This window comes from Onychomys torridus, chromosome 4 (assembly GCF_903995425.1).
Source record: "Onychomys torridus chromosome 4, mOncTor1.1, whole genome shotgun sequence".
NCBI classification, from domain to species: Eukaryota; Metazoa; Chordata; class Mammalia; order Rodentia; family Cricetidae; genus Onychomys; species Onychomys torridus.
The window spans coordinates 116909728-116927210 of record NC_050446.1 but is presented as its reverse complement, the minus strand read 5'-3'; the positions used below and the strand labels follow the sequence as shown (position 1 = coordinate 116927210).

Sequence of the window (17483 nt, the reverse complement as noted above, 5' to 3'; positions counted from 1 at the left end):
TGATCCCTAACTCTGCTCATACAAATTTAGTGGATGTTGCCCGTGATACACTCACTGGGTCAAATCTGGGCAGTTATGAGGTTGCTTCCTCCCTTTTAGGTGCATGGCATGACTTCTGGCTTCATGGTTTATGGTGTCCAGAATTCTAAAGTTATGCCTCAATACCCCTATCCTCTTGTTTTGGGATCAAGCACTAATGTAGGCATGCTATGGGGAACCTTGTAGGTGCAATTCAAGTTCTAAACCACTTAACCTGAAGACACAGAGGTAACCCAACTGGTCACACCGAACCAGCAAGGTCTCTTCAAAGCAGGATTTTCTGGCTGGCAGAGAAGTTAGAACTACTCAAACATGTTCACTCAGCAGCTTTGAGTTTGCATGGCTGCAGAGGGCTGAGCGGCAGGAAGTGAGGGAGGCCTTACAAGCAGACTAGAGAAATGAGAGCCCCAGACCTGAAACTGTAAGAAAATGATCATATTACAAGTGATCTGAGAAGAGGACCCACGGGCTCAGGTGTGAAGAACAGCCCTGACTGGCACCCTGCTCTCATCTTGGTGAGAATCTGAGAACCCAGATGCATTATGCCTCCCAGATTTCTGACCTCCAGATAGAGGTCCCGGAGCAGGAGGTGGTTAATACAGGGCTCCAGGACTCTAAACTGAGCACCTGTCATCAGGATTTAATTGAGGAGGTGAGATTTTCTTGGGTTTTGGAACTATGCAACTTTAGGTGAGAAGGCCAACATGTCAGTGCCAGCCTCCTGGTTTCATTGGGTCACAGAATTATGTCAGGTGGGATGACACAGGGAATCAGGTGGGGTCTGGAATTTACAGGACTCAGTTCAGGAGCTGCCACTGTGCTCTCTGCCCTTCACACAACTCTTGACATACCTGGCAAGGGTGGCCTGCAGCTAAGGATGGTTCTCATCTGGAGTGTACCTTTGTGCATCATTCAGAACACAGGGACTATGAACTAAACCAGAATTTCTAGAAGTAAGGCCTACATGGTCCTGTGTTTTAGAGATGTCCTATACAATGCTGAAGCAGGCATCTGAATGCTATGTTTAAGCACAAGAAAAGCTAAACAAATAACGTGGAATCACCTCACAGTGGTCAAGAGGCATAGCCAGGGAACCTTCGAGATTACAAAGTCCAAGCTCCACCTTACCAGTGTTGACTCCAGCCTTCCTCCTGCTTCCCCGGGGACACTTAGACCTCTGTGTGGGTTTGTTGTTGTCTGTTGCCCCACTTTTCCTAGCTAGCCCTCGCTGGCCAGCTCTTCTTAGTCACCTACCTTGTGTGCACACTCTCAAGGACTCTTGCACATTTCCTGGCCTCAGCTGTCTCTTGAACTTCCTGGACTCTTCCTGGCTTGGCACAGCCATTCCCGTGGTTCTGACTGGTTCCGGTATCTTTCCCCCAGTCCCACCCTTTATCCTGAACTGAAGACCTCCATTTCCAGTTATCTGAGGAAAAGCTATTCAAACAGCTCGCAAGAGCCTGTGTTTCAGTGTGTTTAACACAGAACCGGTGTCTGGAAGGCCAGAAGCGCACTCTGCACTCTGTTCCCCGACTTTCACCTTCAATACATCAACAATTCAGTAGTGAAACACCTGTGTGACTCCGATCCATTCAGGATTTGGGTCAGTTCTGTTTCTTCAATCTCTCCCCACCCCCCCCCCACCCTCTTGGCTGCCCCATCCTTGGAGTAACACTCGGCCACTTGCCACGTTGCAATCACCGTCATTGTTGCAATAGCATCCTCTCTGGCTCTCTCTTGTCAGACTCATGCCTAAGGACTGTACTCATAAAAATCTGAAGACACACATTGAGGAAATCTAGGGAAATAATTTGGGGTAAACAGGTGAAGGAAGCCATAGAGTGGTAAACAGAAGTAGCTCTTTGGTACACTGAGTCCTGCCATTGTCCACCAACACTAACTAGCCTTTGCCTCATTCCAGCCCTCAGTCCCCAAAACCACTTCCCAGGAAGAATGACCCACGTTTGATTTTGACACTGTGCCATGCGGAAGTCTGCTCCAAAGAGAGGAAGAGAAGCAACAGGAAAGCTCCACTCCTGCAGAAGCTGGTGGAGCCATGGAGGGGAAGACGCCTCTGTGTGCGAAGAACAGGGGCCTGAGTTAGGCACACCTGGAAGGAAGCGCAGTCCATGCAGAGAGGGTTCCCAGCCCCAGGTACTTCATGGATGAGAAAACAGAGCCATAAGTGAGCAGGGATCTGTCTGGTAGCAAGTTAAGACAGGCCGGGAACAGTCACCTCAGGACTCTGTGGCACACTTGGCTGTGGTGCTGTACCTAGCCCTTTGGGCCCTTCCCACTGTCTTGCCCTTGGGTAATCAGTCACACGTGAGTCATCACAGGGCTGCCTTTGGAATAGTTTCCAGGTGGCTTTCCTGTGCTCATGTCTGAAGCAACTTCAGACACGATTTAGGGCCTTGGCTTTGCTCCACTGAGGAGGGAGAAGACGGCATGAGGTTGTCTGGAGACATGGACAGGCAGTACAGGATTTTGGTGCCTCAGACTAGTACAGGTTTGAGCATGTGTGAGACACACACACACACACACACACACAAACACACAGACATACAGACATGCACACACATGGCACAGACACACACACACACACACAGACACAAACACACAGACATACAGACATGCACACACATGACACAGACACACACACACAGAGACACACACACACAGACACACACACACATACACACAGACATACAGACACACACACATGACACAGACACACACACACACACACACACACACACACACACACACACACACATGCAGAGACATGCCCCAAATGACCTCCAGTTAATAAAGAAATTCCTCTCATTCTTTCTGGCCCCACACAGCTCTAGCATTTTATGATTTGTCTAGACAGCTTGACAAACCAATAATGCCCTTTCAAGTACCAGCTTCACCGTGTCTCTTCTTGCCCCATGTGCTGCTGGCCTCAGGACAATGTAATGGGGTCCAGCTACTACCACAAAAGCTACTACTTGGAAAGGTCAAGGACCAGCCATGGCTTAAGAAATCTGGGTGATATTGTTAGCGTTTGTACATATGTTATGGGGTTCCTACAATGATTTACTTGTATGCCATCTATGTGTGCTTCCAAGAACTCCTAACAGTGTATTTATCTAAAATACTTATCAAGCACCCAAGGCCAAATCTCCTGAACTAAGGCAACAACACCGTTATGGAAACAATGCCTGTCTCCTAGGTTACACAGATAGCTTTATTTCTTGTGCAATTTAAGATGAGACCCTCCTTTCTTATACAGCCTTAGTGGTATTTACACTAACGTTATAGACTCCTAACATTCACCTAACCACCTCTAGGAATGTAGTTTGAGCACATAAATTTCCTTTTTCTTATAGATTAACTGATTTCAGCTCTTAGTTGACTCCTACTTTACCTCTCCCTTTTGGGTTGTAAAGAAACGCCTGACAGTCATTGCCTAAGGAAAACTCTTGTCTGCTTTTATGACCCTGTAAGAATTCAATCCTGCTGGCCTTGCTTTGGCTAGAGCACTGCTATTGCATGGGTTTATAACTGTAAACCTCAGAGACTTAGAGAGGATTTTGAAGATTTTGACTGGAAAACTAGATGGAGAACTAAAGAATGAGATGGAAGATGAGGAAGAGCCAGATGGGAAAGAACGAGATGAGAAAGACCAAGATGGGGCAGTGTGGTGGTGGTGTGTTCCCTGAAATATTGTGCCCTCTAATAAACTTATCTGGGGTCAGAGTACAGAACAGCCACAATATTAAACATAGAGGTTAGGCAGTGGTAGCACACACCTTTAATCCTAGCATTCCAGAGACAGAAATGCATCTGTTCAAGGATACAACCAAACATGATAACTCATGCCTTTAATACCAGAAAGCGAGCCTTTAATCCCAGCACTTGGGAGGCAGAGCTAGGCAGATCTCTGTGTGTTCAAGGATACAGCCAGCATGGAGACACACGCCTATAATCCCAGGGAGTGATGGCAGAAAGAGAAAGATATATAAGGCGTGAAGACCAGAAACTAGAAGCATTTGGCTGGTTAAGCATTTGGCTGATTAAGCTTTTAGGCTTTGGAGCAACAGTTCAGCTGAGATTCATTCTGGATAAGAACTGAGAGGCTTCCAGTCTGAGGAAACAGGATCAGCTGAGGAACTGGCGAGGTGAGGTGGTTGTGGCTTGTTCTGCTTCTCTGATCTTCCAGCATTCACCCCAATAACTGACCTCAGGTTTGATTTTATTAACAAGTACCTTTAAGATTCATCCTACAGGGCAGAACCAAGATGAGAGAATTAAGCTAGAAGTTAGAGGGGACAGCAGATAAATAGAGAGAGAATTCAAGCAAGAAAGGAGCTAGGCACGAGAACAGCACTGTAAAACAGGATTTTATTCCAGAAGAATAAAGTAGACAGACAAAGAGCTCGGTGTACTTAGATTCATTTCCCAAAAATAATTCTCACCATTCATAGTTTCTCTTCTGGGACCCTGGGAAGAAGATTATTAAGGCTGGTCCTTAATAATATTCAAGACCCATGTGTATTTTGAAATGTTTCATGTGGGAGATGGGGAGCATGTCACAGTGTGCATGTGGTGGTTAGAGGGCAACTTTTGGGAGTCTGTTCTCTCTCCCCACTGTGAGCTCCAGGGAAGTGCCTTTACCCACTGAGCCAGGGCTCCCACAGTGCCTTTCTTTTTCAAGATGAGAAGACCCAATAATGTCTATAGCTTACTCCAGGTAAACATTTCAGACACAGTGAGGAGGCGGGGAAGGGAAATGGAAGTGTCTTGATGCCACAGATGCCCATGTGACTCTCTCCTGTAGACCTTCAGAACCTGAAGAGCTGTGACCATGCCTTGGAGGTCTTTCCCCGGGGCTCCTGAAGCAACAGTATGATGATTTGCAGAAGTCGCTGCCACCTTCTCTGCCTTTAAAAGAATTCTGACGCCCCACCCCGCCCCTGCAGGTGTGCAACAGCACCCAGCTTCTTCAGCAATGAGAATGTTAGCTCCAAGTCAGTAGTCATGATTTGGGACCTGTCCTTGGTCACTTATACCTGTAGCATGACTTAGATCCTCAGTTTTCCTCATCTAGAAAATGGGAAAATACAATTAGCATGGCAGCCTTGTTGTTGTGGGAATGCAGATGAAGCATTGTGAATATTTGATGCGTCAATATAGAATCAAGATAGAACGGTAGAAAGCTTGTGCTTGGGGTTAGACCTGAGTTTTTCTAGGCTCAGCCTGTTACCAGCTCTGTGGTCTCAGCTTGGTCATTTAGCTTCACTGAACCCTCATTTCTCATTAAAAACAAAACCACCTACCCACAACAGGAGAACTGATCAGACACGGTAACTGGTGTGCCCTGATACAAGAAGCAGTAGCAAATGTCAAAAGTCTTGCATCTCTGGTTAGCTTAAGTTCTCCAGTCAGAGACTGCAGGCCTCCTCAGAAGCCTGAGGCCATATGCTTACGCAATTCTTTTTGGTTTAAAATTTCACCCAGCTGGGCGGTGGTGGCGCACACCTGTAATCCCAGCACTTGGGAGGCAGAGGCAGGTGGATCTCTGTGAGTTTGAGGCCAGCCTGGTCTACAGGGTGAGTTCCAGGAAAGGCACCAAAGCTACACAAGAGAAACCCTGTCTCGAAAAAAAAATTTTTTTTCACCCGTTTATGTCTGTCAATCCAGTCTTGAGAATTAATTGATCAGATTAGCCTGTAGCCAGTCATTAGGAGAGTTCCCAGGAGAAGCATGATGGGAAACAGATATATCTATAGTCTTCCCAAACCCATGTCTATCCCATGGAACATACTTATATTACTATGGAACATATATTACTATGGATACAAGGAATGTGGATATATTAAAATTATTTGTCGTTTACTTAACTAATCATTCTCTGTGTGTTTTGTTGGGGGCAGGGAGGATAAATTTGGCAACTTTACCACAGAATGAGTCTGTTTTAATTGGAAGGGATTTGTTTGCCAACATGCTGTCAGGGTGGGCAGGAAATAACTCAATAGAGAGAGTGCTGGGTGCTTCTCCAGAAGACCTGGGTCCAATTCCATCCAATCACAAAGCTGCTTCTAATTATCTAGATCTCCAGTCCCTGGAGATCTGGACTCTTCTCCTGGCCTCTTCTGGTACCAGCCATGCACGTAGTACACAGACATTCATTCACATAGGCAAAACTTTCCTACACATAAAAAAATAAAAATGGGGTTGGGGATTTAGCTCAGTGGTAGAGCACTTGCCTAGCAAATGCAAGGCCCTGGGTTCAATCCTCAGCTCAAAAAAAATTTTTTTTTTAATTTAAGAAAGATGCTGTAAGACCTGGGTTTGTTGGGCACAAGCAGACACTGTTGAAGAGCTTCCCAGTGCATTGTTGAAAAACTAGGGTAAACCAGAGCCCCAGACATGTTATAACACAGAATAAAACTGGGCGGGCCCCCACACATGGCGGTATTATAACACAGGATAAAAACAGGGCTGGGGTGTAGCTCAGTTGACAGAGGACTTCCCTAGCATCACAAAGCCCTGGGTCTAATCCCCAGCCCCTCATAAACCTGATGTGATGACCTCAACCTGTCTGTCATCCCAGCACTCTGGAGTTGAAGACAGGGGGATTCCAAGTCTACATAAAGAGTTAGTCTAGCCTGGGCTACATGAGACCCTGTCACAAAAAAGGGTAGGGGACAATAACAGTAGGGCATGAACAGACTTAAAGTCCCGGTCCTGCTATGAACTCACTGTTTCAATATGGTCTAGTTTTGCTTCTACTGCTCATTTGAAAAATGGATTTGGCAAAATTGTTTCTGTTCATGCTAGGGTACACATAGCCTAGAGACACAGGAAGATCCACCGGACAGCACACATGCACAGAAGGATTTGAGGACTCCTAAGTCTGTATTTCTTCCTGAAGTTAATGGACCTGCAATCTGCAGTGTGTGTGTGTGGGCTTCTTCTAATTTTATTGTGATTATGATTACTATTGGATGGGGGTGCATTCCACCACATGTGGGGGTATCAGAGGACAACTATGTACGATTGGTGTTCTCCTTCCTCAGTACATGGGTTTGGGGGATTCAGCTCAGGTTGTGAGGCTTGTGTGACAAAAGCCGTCACCTTTGAAGGCCCAAGCAAATAAATTCTGATTGAGAAAAGAGGAAAATAGAAATCAAGACTTCTCCTAGAGTGGGTAATCCCTGTAGGTTAATATTCACCTAGGGTAAGATACCGGCCACTGGAAGAGGTGTGCTTGTTAAGCATTAATAAATGGGTAAAAGTGTTTCTTTGGTCTGTCACTGGTGTCCTATCTGGGATGACGATACTTTTGTTTGTACTCCCCAGGAAAATCACTCATCAGTCCAAGGAAAAGTCACATGATACAGGTTGGCACAACTGATCATTTATTCTCAAAAACTGAATGAAGTTGCTTACCTTCATCTCTTCTGGTCAGCTTTGTCAAAGTCATGGGGATCAACACTTCTCATAAAGAGCACAGGATAACTTCGCTCTACACCCTTAAAGACTGCTTATTTTCCCCCTCTGTAACTCTATTGTGTTTAATACTGTGTGGAATTATTGTGCTAATTTTAATTCATAAACATGAACTATAAAAAAAAGCCTTCACCTTTGAGCCATCTCACTGGCACCTCTTTTTTCACGAAATCATTCTTAAAAACCATGTCTCAAGCTAGGTGTGGTAGTGCACACACTCAGGAGGTAGAGGCAGACAGATCTCTGAGTTCAAAGCCAGCTTAATCTATATAGTGAGTTCCTGGACAGCCAGGGCTACACAGTGAAACCTTGTCTCAAAAAACAAAAACATGTCCCCACCTCTCATATGTTTCAAAAGTATGGAAAATTCCAGGTTCCACACAAAAGGACAATTCAAAGCTTTTCCCCTGAGGATGTGGTCCATGGAAGCAAAGCAAAAAAAGATGGGTAAAAATTGCCAAGAACTGTCTCAGAGGTAGAGTGTTTACCCTGCAAGTGTGAGTACACAGTTCAATCTCCAGAACCTGCAGGGGTGGGAAGTCAGGAATATGGTACATATTTGTAAACCCAGACCTGGGGAGCAAGAGATAGGGGATCCCAGGGCAGCCTGGCCAGTTAGCCTAGCCTGGTTGGTGAGTCCAAACCAGAGAATGATCTGTTAAAAAACATAAAATAAAGATGATTGTCACCTGAGGAACAGCACCCAAGATTGTCCTCTGACTTTCAACCTGTGCACACACACGAATACACATAGGGTGAGAGGGAATAAAGACTATGAGGTTCAGAATTTGTCTCACTCAGGGGACAAGCCTATGATATGCCACTGTGCCTTTAGCTATCCAGCCTAGAATTAGGATTCCAAGTGAAGAAAATGTGTCTGGAATGCCATCGATAAACTTACTTTTTAAGTCCTTCATATAGTTTCCATGATACATGTCTTTTAGTTTTCAGTGTTTAGGATAATATTGTTCTGCAGCATAGTTTTAGTTAGATGTAGTTCACCTTTCTTTTTCTTACGGTTCTGATTTCTCAATATTTGCTTTCTTTTTTTTTATTGTGACATAGCTCTTCCTTTTGGAACATCTTACAAATTGCCTTCTTCATTTTAAATTTTACTGGGCAAATTATACATTTTTATGGGGTAGAAGGATATGTGAGGAGTGTACATTGTAAAAACACAGATAATATTCCAGAAGTAAGGACAAGTCACAGCCAACGTAGGATGCAGCTGATTGGTCTAGTGTTTACCCAGCATGACTGAAGCCCACAGCCCTACTCCAGCCCCAAGTGAACCCAGTGAGGTGATGCAGGTCTGTAATTCCAGCACTGGGGAGGTGGATGCAGAAGGAGTAGAAGTCACCCACTCCATAGCAAGTTTGAGACCCGCCTGGGATAGATGGGATCCTGTTTCAAGAAAGAGAGAGGGTTGAATCGAGGGAAGAAAGAAAAGGAGAAAAGAATGGAGGGAATGTAGCTGTTGGACAGTGATCTACAAAGACAAGGAAAACCTTAAAAAAGATTCTGACCACACAGAAATTAAGTCAAGGGCAGCTTCCTGGTTCGTGTCTCTCATGTGGGCTGCAGGACAGGCACAAATTCTGGGTCTACTCCTTGGTGACCTGTGTGAGCCTACACAAGTCCACAGAGCCTCCCCATGCTCTGGGTGCCTCTGTTCACTGTGTGGAACACTGATAGGACTTCCTCAGAACTGTGCAGTGAGGAGCAGGGGGACGGCCAAGTGCTCAGTAAGTCCTCCATTAGTATCAGTCACTGTTCTTTTAGCCCAGGCATCTTGACCAAGGCTTTCAAACTTTGTTCCAGTAGCCTTCAGGACAACAATCTGGGCAAACAGTGAGAGCTACGGGGGCCAACCAAGGACAAAGCCAAAGGATCAGAACAGTCCAAAAGGAGTGGGTCCCTCTCTGGGGGATCCTGTAGGTGGTGGAGAGAGGGCTAGGGAAGGTCCCAGGGATTGGGAGCTGAGTCATTACAGGTGGAGATGAGACCAGTGCTGAGGAAACCCTGAGTCTCTGAGGGTTACCTCCTCCCATGACAGTTGAGGGGCAAACACGCTTCCTCAGCTCTGTAGTGGTGCCTGGAACTGGGAAGAACATATCTCCTTCAACACCTCAAGGGGCCACCCCTTCTCCTCCTATAGAATGCCCCAAATATCAAGTACATTGTGCATTTGAAGAAAAAAAAAAAAAAAACGAGTGTATGAGACACAGAGACTGTCTAAGGAGGGAAAGGTGCTGCATGTTTGCCTGTGCAAAATGATGCTTGGACCACAAAGGTACCTGCCTGGTCTGCTGGACTGCTCCTGCCCTCCTATGCTGGTCTTGCCATGCCTTCTCCTGGATCATTAAGGGTTAGTGTTTGACCAAGATTCTCATGGGACCTGATTGATGCAGATTTTGACAGTTCTGGGCAGGGAAACTGCCCTTTTTCATTTTTCTTCCATTTAAGTATATGAAGGGGAAAATGTGGCTTTTTCTTTTGAAAAAGATTATTTTTATGTGTATGAATGTTTTGCCTGCATGTATGTATGTATGCACACCATATACATACAAATACATCATGGATGAGAGAAGAGGGCATCATATTCCCTGGAATTGGTGATATAAATGGTTGTGAGCTGCCATGTGGGTGCTGGGAACTGAACCCAGGTCCTCTGAAAAGTCAGTAAGTGCTCTTAATGAGCTATTTACCGAGTGGAGCCTTTCTATTTTGAATTCAGTTACCCCTTTTATAAGATGGATATTGTTACTGAGTCATGTGACCCCCTGGCTACTCTCGGGTGCTGTTCTGAGATGCCAAGTAGCTAGCAAAGTCTCAGCAAAAAGCAATGGCGTGTCTGGTTGCAGGATAAGCATGAGGCAAGTGTCCTGCGGTTCCTGGCTTGTTTGTCCAGGCCTCAGACTGACATAAACCCAGGACACCGTCCTTCATTGCTTTAGCCTTCCATACTCTTTCCTCTGCTCTATCCTGAGCTCCACAAAGGCTGTCAAGACTATCCACCCATTTTATCAGCCAACAAAATTTACAGGTGCTCATGGCACCCACGATGGACTCCACCTGCTCACTGTGGCCACGAGAGCTTTTCCTGGGAAAGCATATAGGACTTGGAATCTGAAGGATGGTAGTATGCTGGCAAACACAGGGAGGAGCAGCTTTCCAGACACCAGCAAGTGCTCACGGGAAGGTCCTGTCAGGAGACATGTGACAGGCCTGGAAGCACTGGCAAGTGAAGAAGGTGAAGCTGGAGGAGGGAGGATGCCTGGAGGTCTGGACTTGACCCTCCCTGTGGTCCTAACCCCTGACTGTGCTCTGCTTGGGTGCTGGTGGCTGAGTCAGGGAATCACTGGTAGGCCAGGCTGACCTCAACCTTGAAATCCTCCTGCCTCAGCCTTCTGACATCTGGGGTTCCAGTCATGCACCACCACACCTGGTGGGTCTTCTACATTAAACTCCCTCACCAGCTGTGTGGCATCAGGAGAGTCACTTCATCTCTGCAAGTCTACTGTCCCTACCTGCTCACTGAGAACAGTAGCAGGGCAGCCACACAAGAGGAGATGCTAAGGTGCATCAAATGCTAAACCCCTGGCATCGCTTTAATAGCGAAGTTGTGTGGCTGTGACGGTAGTTTACAGTGGGGAATCAGCTGTTCAGTAAGTGCTTAAGTTTGGGATCTTCCTTCCTCCCCCCTTCCTCCCCCCTCTTTCCTCCTCCCCCTCTCTCTTTTATCCGTTCTTTCTCTCTTTCTTCCTTTCTGAGAACATTCCTGAAACATCCATTCCTTGCCAAATAATCTGCTCAGAACTGCTGTTCCAAGCTAAGGCACGGTCATTGCCCATGAAGAGCTCACGTTCTCCAGCACTCAGAAAATATGGGTAAAGTCATGATAAATCTTCATCACAGACATAAAATGGATGCATGCACATCAGGGGCTAAAGAGTAGACCCAGGAGACATCAGAAAGGCATTGATGCCTGGGAGTGTTTCCATATTGGAGACAGGGTCTTCTGTATAGCTCAGGGCAGCCTTGAAATCACTGCAATCCTCCTGCCTCAGCTTCCCAAGTGCTAGGATGTCAAGCAAATACCATCACACCTGGCTACTGGAAGGATTTTGAAGAATGAATAGGAGTGTGCCTTGTTAGGAAGAGCAGCTCGAGGTTGAAGCCGTGTGAAGGCGTGCAGATGGAAGAACAGGGTGACTTCTAAGCATGAGTTTGAAAGGATGAGTGTTAGGAGCAGCAAAAGAGAGAAGCTGTGCAGAGAGAAGACATGGACTTCCAGGCTGGGAGGTAACTTTGTCCTGAGCTAGTGGATCAGTTACTCTGGAACCCGATGTCCAGTAGACTGGAGAAGTTTGGACTTGGATGGTGGCCATTCCTGGCAGAGAAGAAAGAAAGGAGGTCCATTCATGGGGCAAAATCATCAAGAAGTCATTGTTCAGATGCTGCAGAGAGACAGTGAAAGAGCTGTGTGCATCTGTTCCTGTGACAGCCTGTCCCAGCAATCAAAGTGGTACTCTGTGTTATCATCCTACAGATGAGGAAGCCAGGACCAAAGAGGCTGAAGCAGGTGCACAGAGCTCCCACTGAGCTGGAAGCACAGCTCTGAGCTGGACAAGGAGTGGTGGATAGAGGAAAGGGATGTGATTGTCCCCTAGGAGACAGGCATCCAAATATCTGTCTCTCATGCTTTCCCCACAGATGTATGCCAACAGCCAAAGGTTGTAGGTTCCTGCTCGCATAACTTGCCACGCTGGTGGTATAATAAAGAAACTGAGCTCTGTACTGAAATCATATATGGTGGTTGCCACAGGAACCTTAACAATTTCCCAACTGAAAGTGTCTGTACATCCATCTGTAAAATATCACGTAAGGGTTAAAATTCTGCAACCTGCATTTTTACTAAGTCTAAACAGCTATCTGAACATCAATCAAAATCCTTAACAACTTCCAGACTGAAGATATCTGTAGAGTTGTCTGTAAAAAGAAACGTAAGTGTTGAAGTTCCCCAATCTGGGGGTGCAAGTGGAAGGTCCTGGGGAAGAGAGGACAGGAGGGAGGCAGTCGGCAAGGGGAAGCCTGCAAGTCTGAGGTGAGTTGTGGGAATAGAAAGGACACAGGAGCAGGGAGCTCCTGGACCAACTCAGAGCAGCAGCATGTGAGCTGTCATGGTCACCACTCTGGAACAACAGGTCTAAAGTGGAAAATCAGAAGGCATGATGGGTCACTCTGAGCACAGCACTCATATCACCTCTGGTTTCTCTGCTGGCCTGAGGATGTGACAATGATCCCATACCTTTCCATTAGCGACAGATCTGCTTCCCAAGGTGACTGCAGCCAAGCATCTCCATCCTTACCCTTGTATCTTGCAGGCCAATATTCCTGGATATGATAAGGTTGAGCTGGAAGAAGCTCCAGGTCTTGGCTTCTAATCCGAGACTTTCTTCTGTGAACCCAGCAGATGCTCTGGATTGGCTGACACTGGCCAAGTCTTAGCCACTAAGACTTTGGCTCTTCCCAAAACAGAACCCCAGAACTTCCTTATTCCCTTTCTCCCACCCCAGCTTCTCTTCAGATGTAATCCCTTTCATCCTTTGACCCCTTCTCAGTGTAAGACCCAATCACCTCTTCTTTCAGTGTTCTCATTCATTCCTATGAAGGCTCTAGTTCTTCCTAATAAAGGATCTTGTAAATTCTGATGTCTCAGAGTCTGAATAACTCATCTTCTGTCTACAGGTGAACATCTTTTCATAGGCCTCTATATGCTAATGTCCCTGTCTGTTCATAGGCCTCTGTGTGCAAATGTCCCGATCTGTTTACATCCCTCTGCATGCAGATGTCCCCATCTGTTCACAGCCCTCTATATGCAGATGTTCACATCTGTCCATAATTATCCATATTCAGATGTTCAAATCTGTTCACTGCCCTCTGTGTACAGATGTTCATGTCTCTTCACTGGCCTCTGTATATCAGCATTTTTCCAGGGGCCTGCCCTAAGAAAATCCTTTCTAGAGTCCTAGGGAAGATGCTACATCTGGCATGGGGTTATCTGAGCGAAAACGATCTATGTACACCATGCTCTTTTGTCCATTTACTTTATTTCTCTAAGACAAAATTGTATCTATATAGCTTCAGCTCTGTCCCCACACTCAGCTCCTCTCTGTACCTACTTTTTCTGTCCTCTCCTAGCCCTAACTAAGCTCTTCTGCTATCAATCTCATCTTCATCTCCCGTTCCTCTGTCTCCCATGTTTTCTTTCTCTCTTCCTCTCCTGAACTCATTCAAGTCCACCTAGAATCTACAAAATCTTTTCTTTGCTCTTCTCTCCTCCGGCCATGCCACATTCACCCTACCATCTACAGAAAACTCTGCCTTGTTCTCTTCTCTTCAGTCATAGGACTCTGGCTGAGCCAGGAGTTCCGCTCCAGTCTTCACTGCACTTGGTTATGCAAAAAGCCCTATTGTCCTGAGTCAATAGCTCTGCAACACCACTAGGCCTGAGTTTTATCTGCACAAGACACAAATCTATGCATCTACAGACTGCTTGTCTCCTAGGCTCTGTAGAGGTGTTACCTAGTAGATCAGCAGAAGGTCTGAGAAGCTTATACTGTTTGCCATATAGCCTAGTAGTATGTGAGTGCACAAGAAATTTATAGAAGACAGCTGATATAGTAAAAACTGAATAACACCAAATATTCCCTGATAAATGGCTTCCCTCTAGAAGGATCCCTTGACCTTTCTAGATATAGCTTTATTATATACAGCTGAATCTCTATAATATATTCTTGTGCCTTGCATCATCTGTATGCAGATGTCCATATCTCTGTATGCAGTCCCCATCTGTTCACAGTCCTCTGTTTGCAGATGTCCATGTCTGTTTACAGGCCTCTATATGCAGATGTGCATGTCTGTTTATAGTCCTCTGTATGCAGATGTCCCCATCTATTCACAGATCTCTGTATATAGTCCCCATCTGCTCTTGGTCCTCTGTATGCAGTTTCAGATAACAACATGTTACGAATCTTTTAGTAACAAAAAAAGGAGGAGTGTGAAAATCATGACAATTATAAATCAGGGAAAATGTGTCTATCATAAGATACTGAAGAACTAAATAAGGGAAGAGCCAGTATCCCCAAAACTGGAGGCTCATTTGAAAAATCTTTAGAAATATGGTAGAAAATATTTCAAATAAGAACAGAATTCACAATCAACTTTTATAATATTTATTGTGTGTGTGCGTGTGTGTGCGCATGCATGCAGGAACCTGCACATGCCAGAAGTATTGATCCCTTGTAGCGGGAGTCACGGAGGTGCTGAGCCATCAGAAGTGGGTGTTGGGAATGACACTTGAGTACCCCACAAGAGCAGCACATGGTCTTGACCACTGAGCATCTCTGTGGTCCATTAACTCTATTTTTACTTTTAACGAACTTCAAATCAGGCTTCCATTAGAAGTGACTTTATGGGGTGTTTACACGATGGTTCCTCGGGGTAAAATCCCTTGCCATGGATAAAGGTGTGTGCTGTGCAAGCCTGAAAACGCAAGTTTTGTCTCTGTAACACTCACAAAAGTGGAAAGAGAGAATCAAGGCCACAATTCTTCTGATCTCCACTTATACACTCAGTCACACACACTCACACAATTACATACACATCATATATAGAGACAATATTAAAAAATATTAGTAATTAATTTTATTTTTAAACTTTTTTTTCTGGATGCAGGTACAGCTCATTGGTAGAGCCTAGCATTTTTAAAGGACTGGCTTCTGTCCCCAACAAAACATACAACACACACACACACACACACACACACACACACTGTGATGGGTGGAGATTTGTTTCCTTTTTTAATTTTTTATTACATTTCTTCTCTTAGTGGGGGCATGTGCCATGACAGAATTGTGATAGTCAGGGCAATGCTCAGGAGTCAGCTCTCTCTTTCCCCTATGAGTGTCCCAGAAATTGAACTTAATGTGTCAGGCTCAGTGGCCAGCATTTTTTACCTGCTAAGCCATCTTTCAGGCTCTGAGGGGCTTCTTTTCTATTTCAAATGTTGTTTCTCATATTCATAGAAACTTTTCAGACACTTGTTTTTCTGGTTCAATTCATTTAAAAAGTTGCCTCCTTCCATACCCGTGTCCTCCCAGAGCGAGGGATGTGAGCTCCAGAAGGCAACCTCTAGCCTCATGCCTCAATGTCAAAGGAGCTGGTACAGTATGCAATGGGATTATTCCATGCAGCCGTTGTTACACCAGGCCTGCCAGGAGCAACTTTCTGCACTAAGCATATCTCACTAGTCCTCAACTAAATATGTCACTAATTCAACTTCCTTCTGTGTGGATGTTCAAAATGCTGGCATCCACTCTAATGCTGCCTGACCCTGGAGATGTGTGATCAGAGTGAAAAAGGAGTTTGGCTGGCAGTGGTTAGAACATCTTAGATATCATCATTGTTTAAGCACAATAGCCAAGGTCATTTCTATAATCATTCAGTCTGCTCAAGGAGGGGCTCTGAGGCTGTGATGAACCAGCCTGCCTCCATCTTAAGCATAAAACCCAACTTAGAGTAAAAACAAACTGTTTATTCCTGTTTATTATTACACCTCTGTTTCTCAATAATTAGGCTAAGCCCCTCTTGTAACTTTAACTACAAATGGCTTTGTACTGCCTGCTCCAGGAAGCAGCAACCATGTCTTTGTTTCAAAAAGTTATTTATTACCATCTTGCAACCCTATCTTTATGTCAAAAGGTTGTTATGACTACCTTGTTACTACCACCTTGCAATCATGTCTTTGTTTCAGGAGGTCATTACAACTAGCTTGTTATGCTTATGTTCTGCTCCTATAATTCCACCTATATTTCCCACCAAATCCTCCATTTGGAAACCCCCTACCCCTGAACTATTAAAACCTTATCTTTCCCATAGCCATGATGATTTGGATCAGTGGTCTTTATCCTCATACCTTTGGGGTTAACTGCTGAAGTTCCCTTTTGTGGTGAATCTGCATTTGAAGTGGCTCATGGAGTTGCTTTCTGGGGCTGTAGCAAAGATACAGTCGCAGTGTATGCCAGGACCCCCAAACCGAGTCTTATGGGTGAGACAAGAAGAAGCAAAGAGGAACTGAAGAGGAGTGGAGGAGAAAGCAGGTGAATGAAGAAATGGTCCCAGACAGGATGACAGTTGGAAAGCAGGGAATCTACATTCTCCCATGAGCTTCTTATCCACAAGTGGGGTCTATACCCCTCTACTGAAGCGAAGTATGCTCTGCTTTGACCAATAAAATAAAGCAAAACTGGTGCCATGTGACTTCCCAGACAGGCAGAGTTCCACTTCCTCTGAGTCCTGGGGATGGGGGTGAAGGATTTGGGTGAGGAGTGGCTGGGAGCAGGTGTCACAGGAACAATCTAGTCCCACAGGAAACAGCTGTGTTAGAGAGGCTCATGGGGGCTCTGATTGGCAGCCCTGAATAAGCCCCAAATGATGGGCCATTAAGTAAGCTGCTCAGTACAGTAGCTTCTCAGATGAGGTGAAAAATCTCATGAAGAGAGTGCCACACGGATTCCACCAAATCACTAGAAAACTAAAAAAAAAAAAAGTCCCAAATATGAGACACTGCCTCAGACAAGGTGGAGGAGACTCAGACGCTGTCCTCCAGCTTCCAATAAACATGTTTGAGTCCGCAACCACCACGTGCAAACTCATGAACATACACTCAAAGATTCTTGTCTAATTGAAATTTTGTACATCTTAAAGATTTTATACATTGATGCCATGTATCTTGGTTGTGTCCATTCCTTCTCCTCTCCCCCCACCCCTGTTCCCTCATCCCCAAACAATATTCCATCTCTATCTAAACTCTGTGGGTTTTGTTAGTAATCTACAAATTCCAATTAGTTCTGCCCATATGTGCCCCTGTATATGGTCAT

The 17483-nt window shown here is 45.3% G+C and overlaps 1 protein-coding gene across 1 annotated transcript in view; it reads right to left on the bottom strand.

Moving 5' to 3' along the window:
• The window catches only part of Wfdc8 (WAP four-disulfide core domain 8), a 36574-nt gene that overhangs the window by 7808 nt on the left and 11283 nt on the right, over window positions 1-17483 (bottom strand). Inside the window, 4 exon segments of the mRNA XM_036184316.1 lie at window positions 2002-2134; window positions 2198-2243; window positions 2245-2275; window positions 10584-10642. Of these exon segments, the coding sequence (XP_036040209.1) occupies window positions 2002-2134; window positions 2198-2243; window positions 2245-2275; window positions 10584-10642 (269 nt within the window).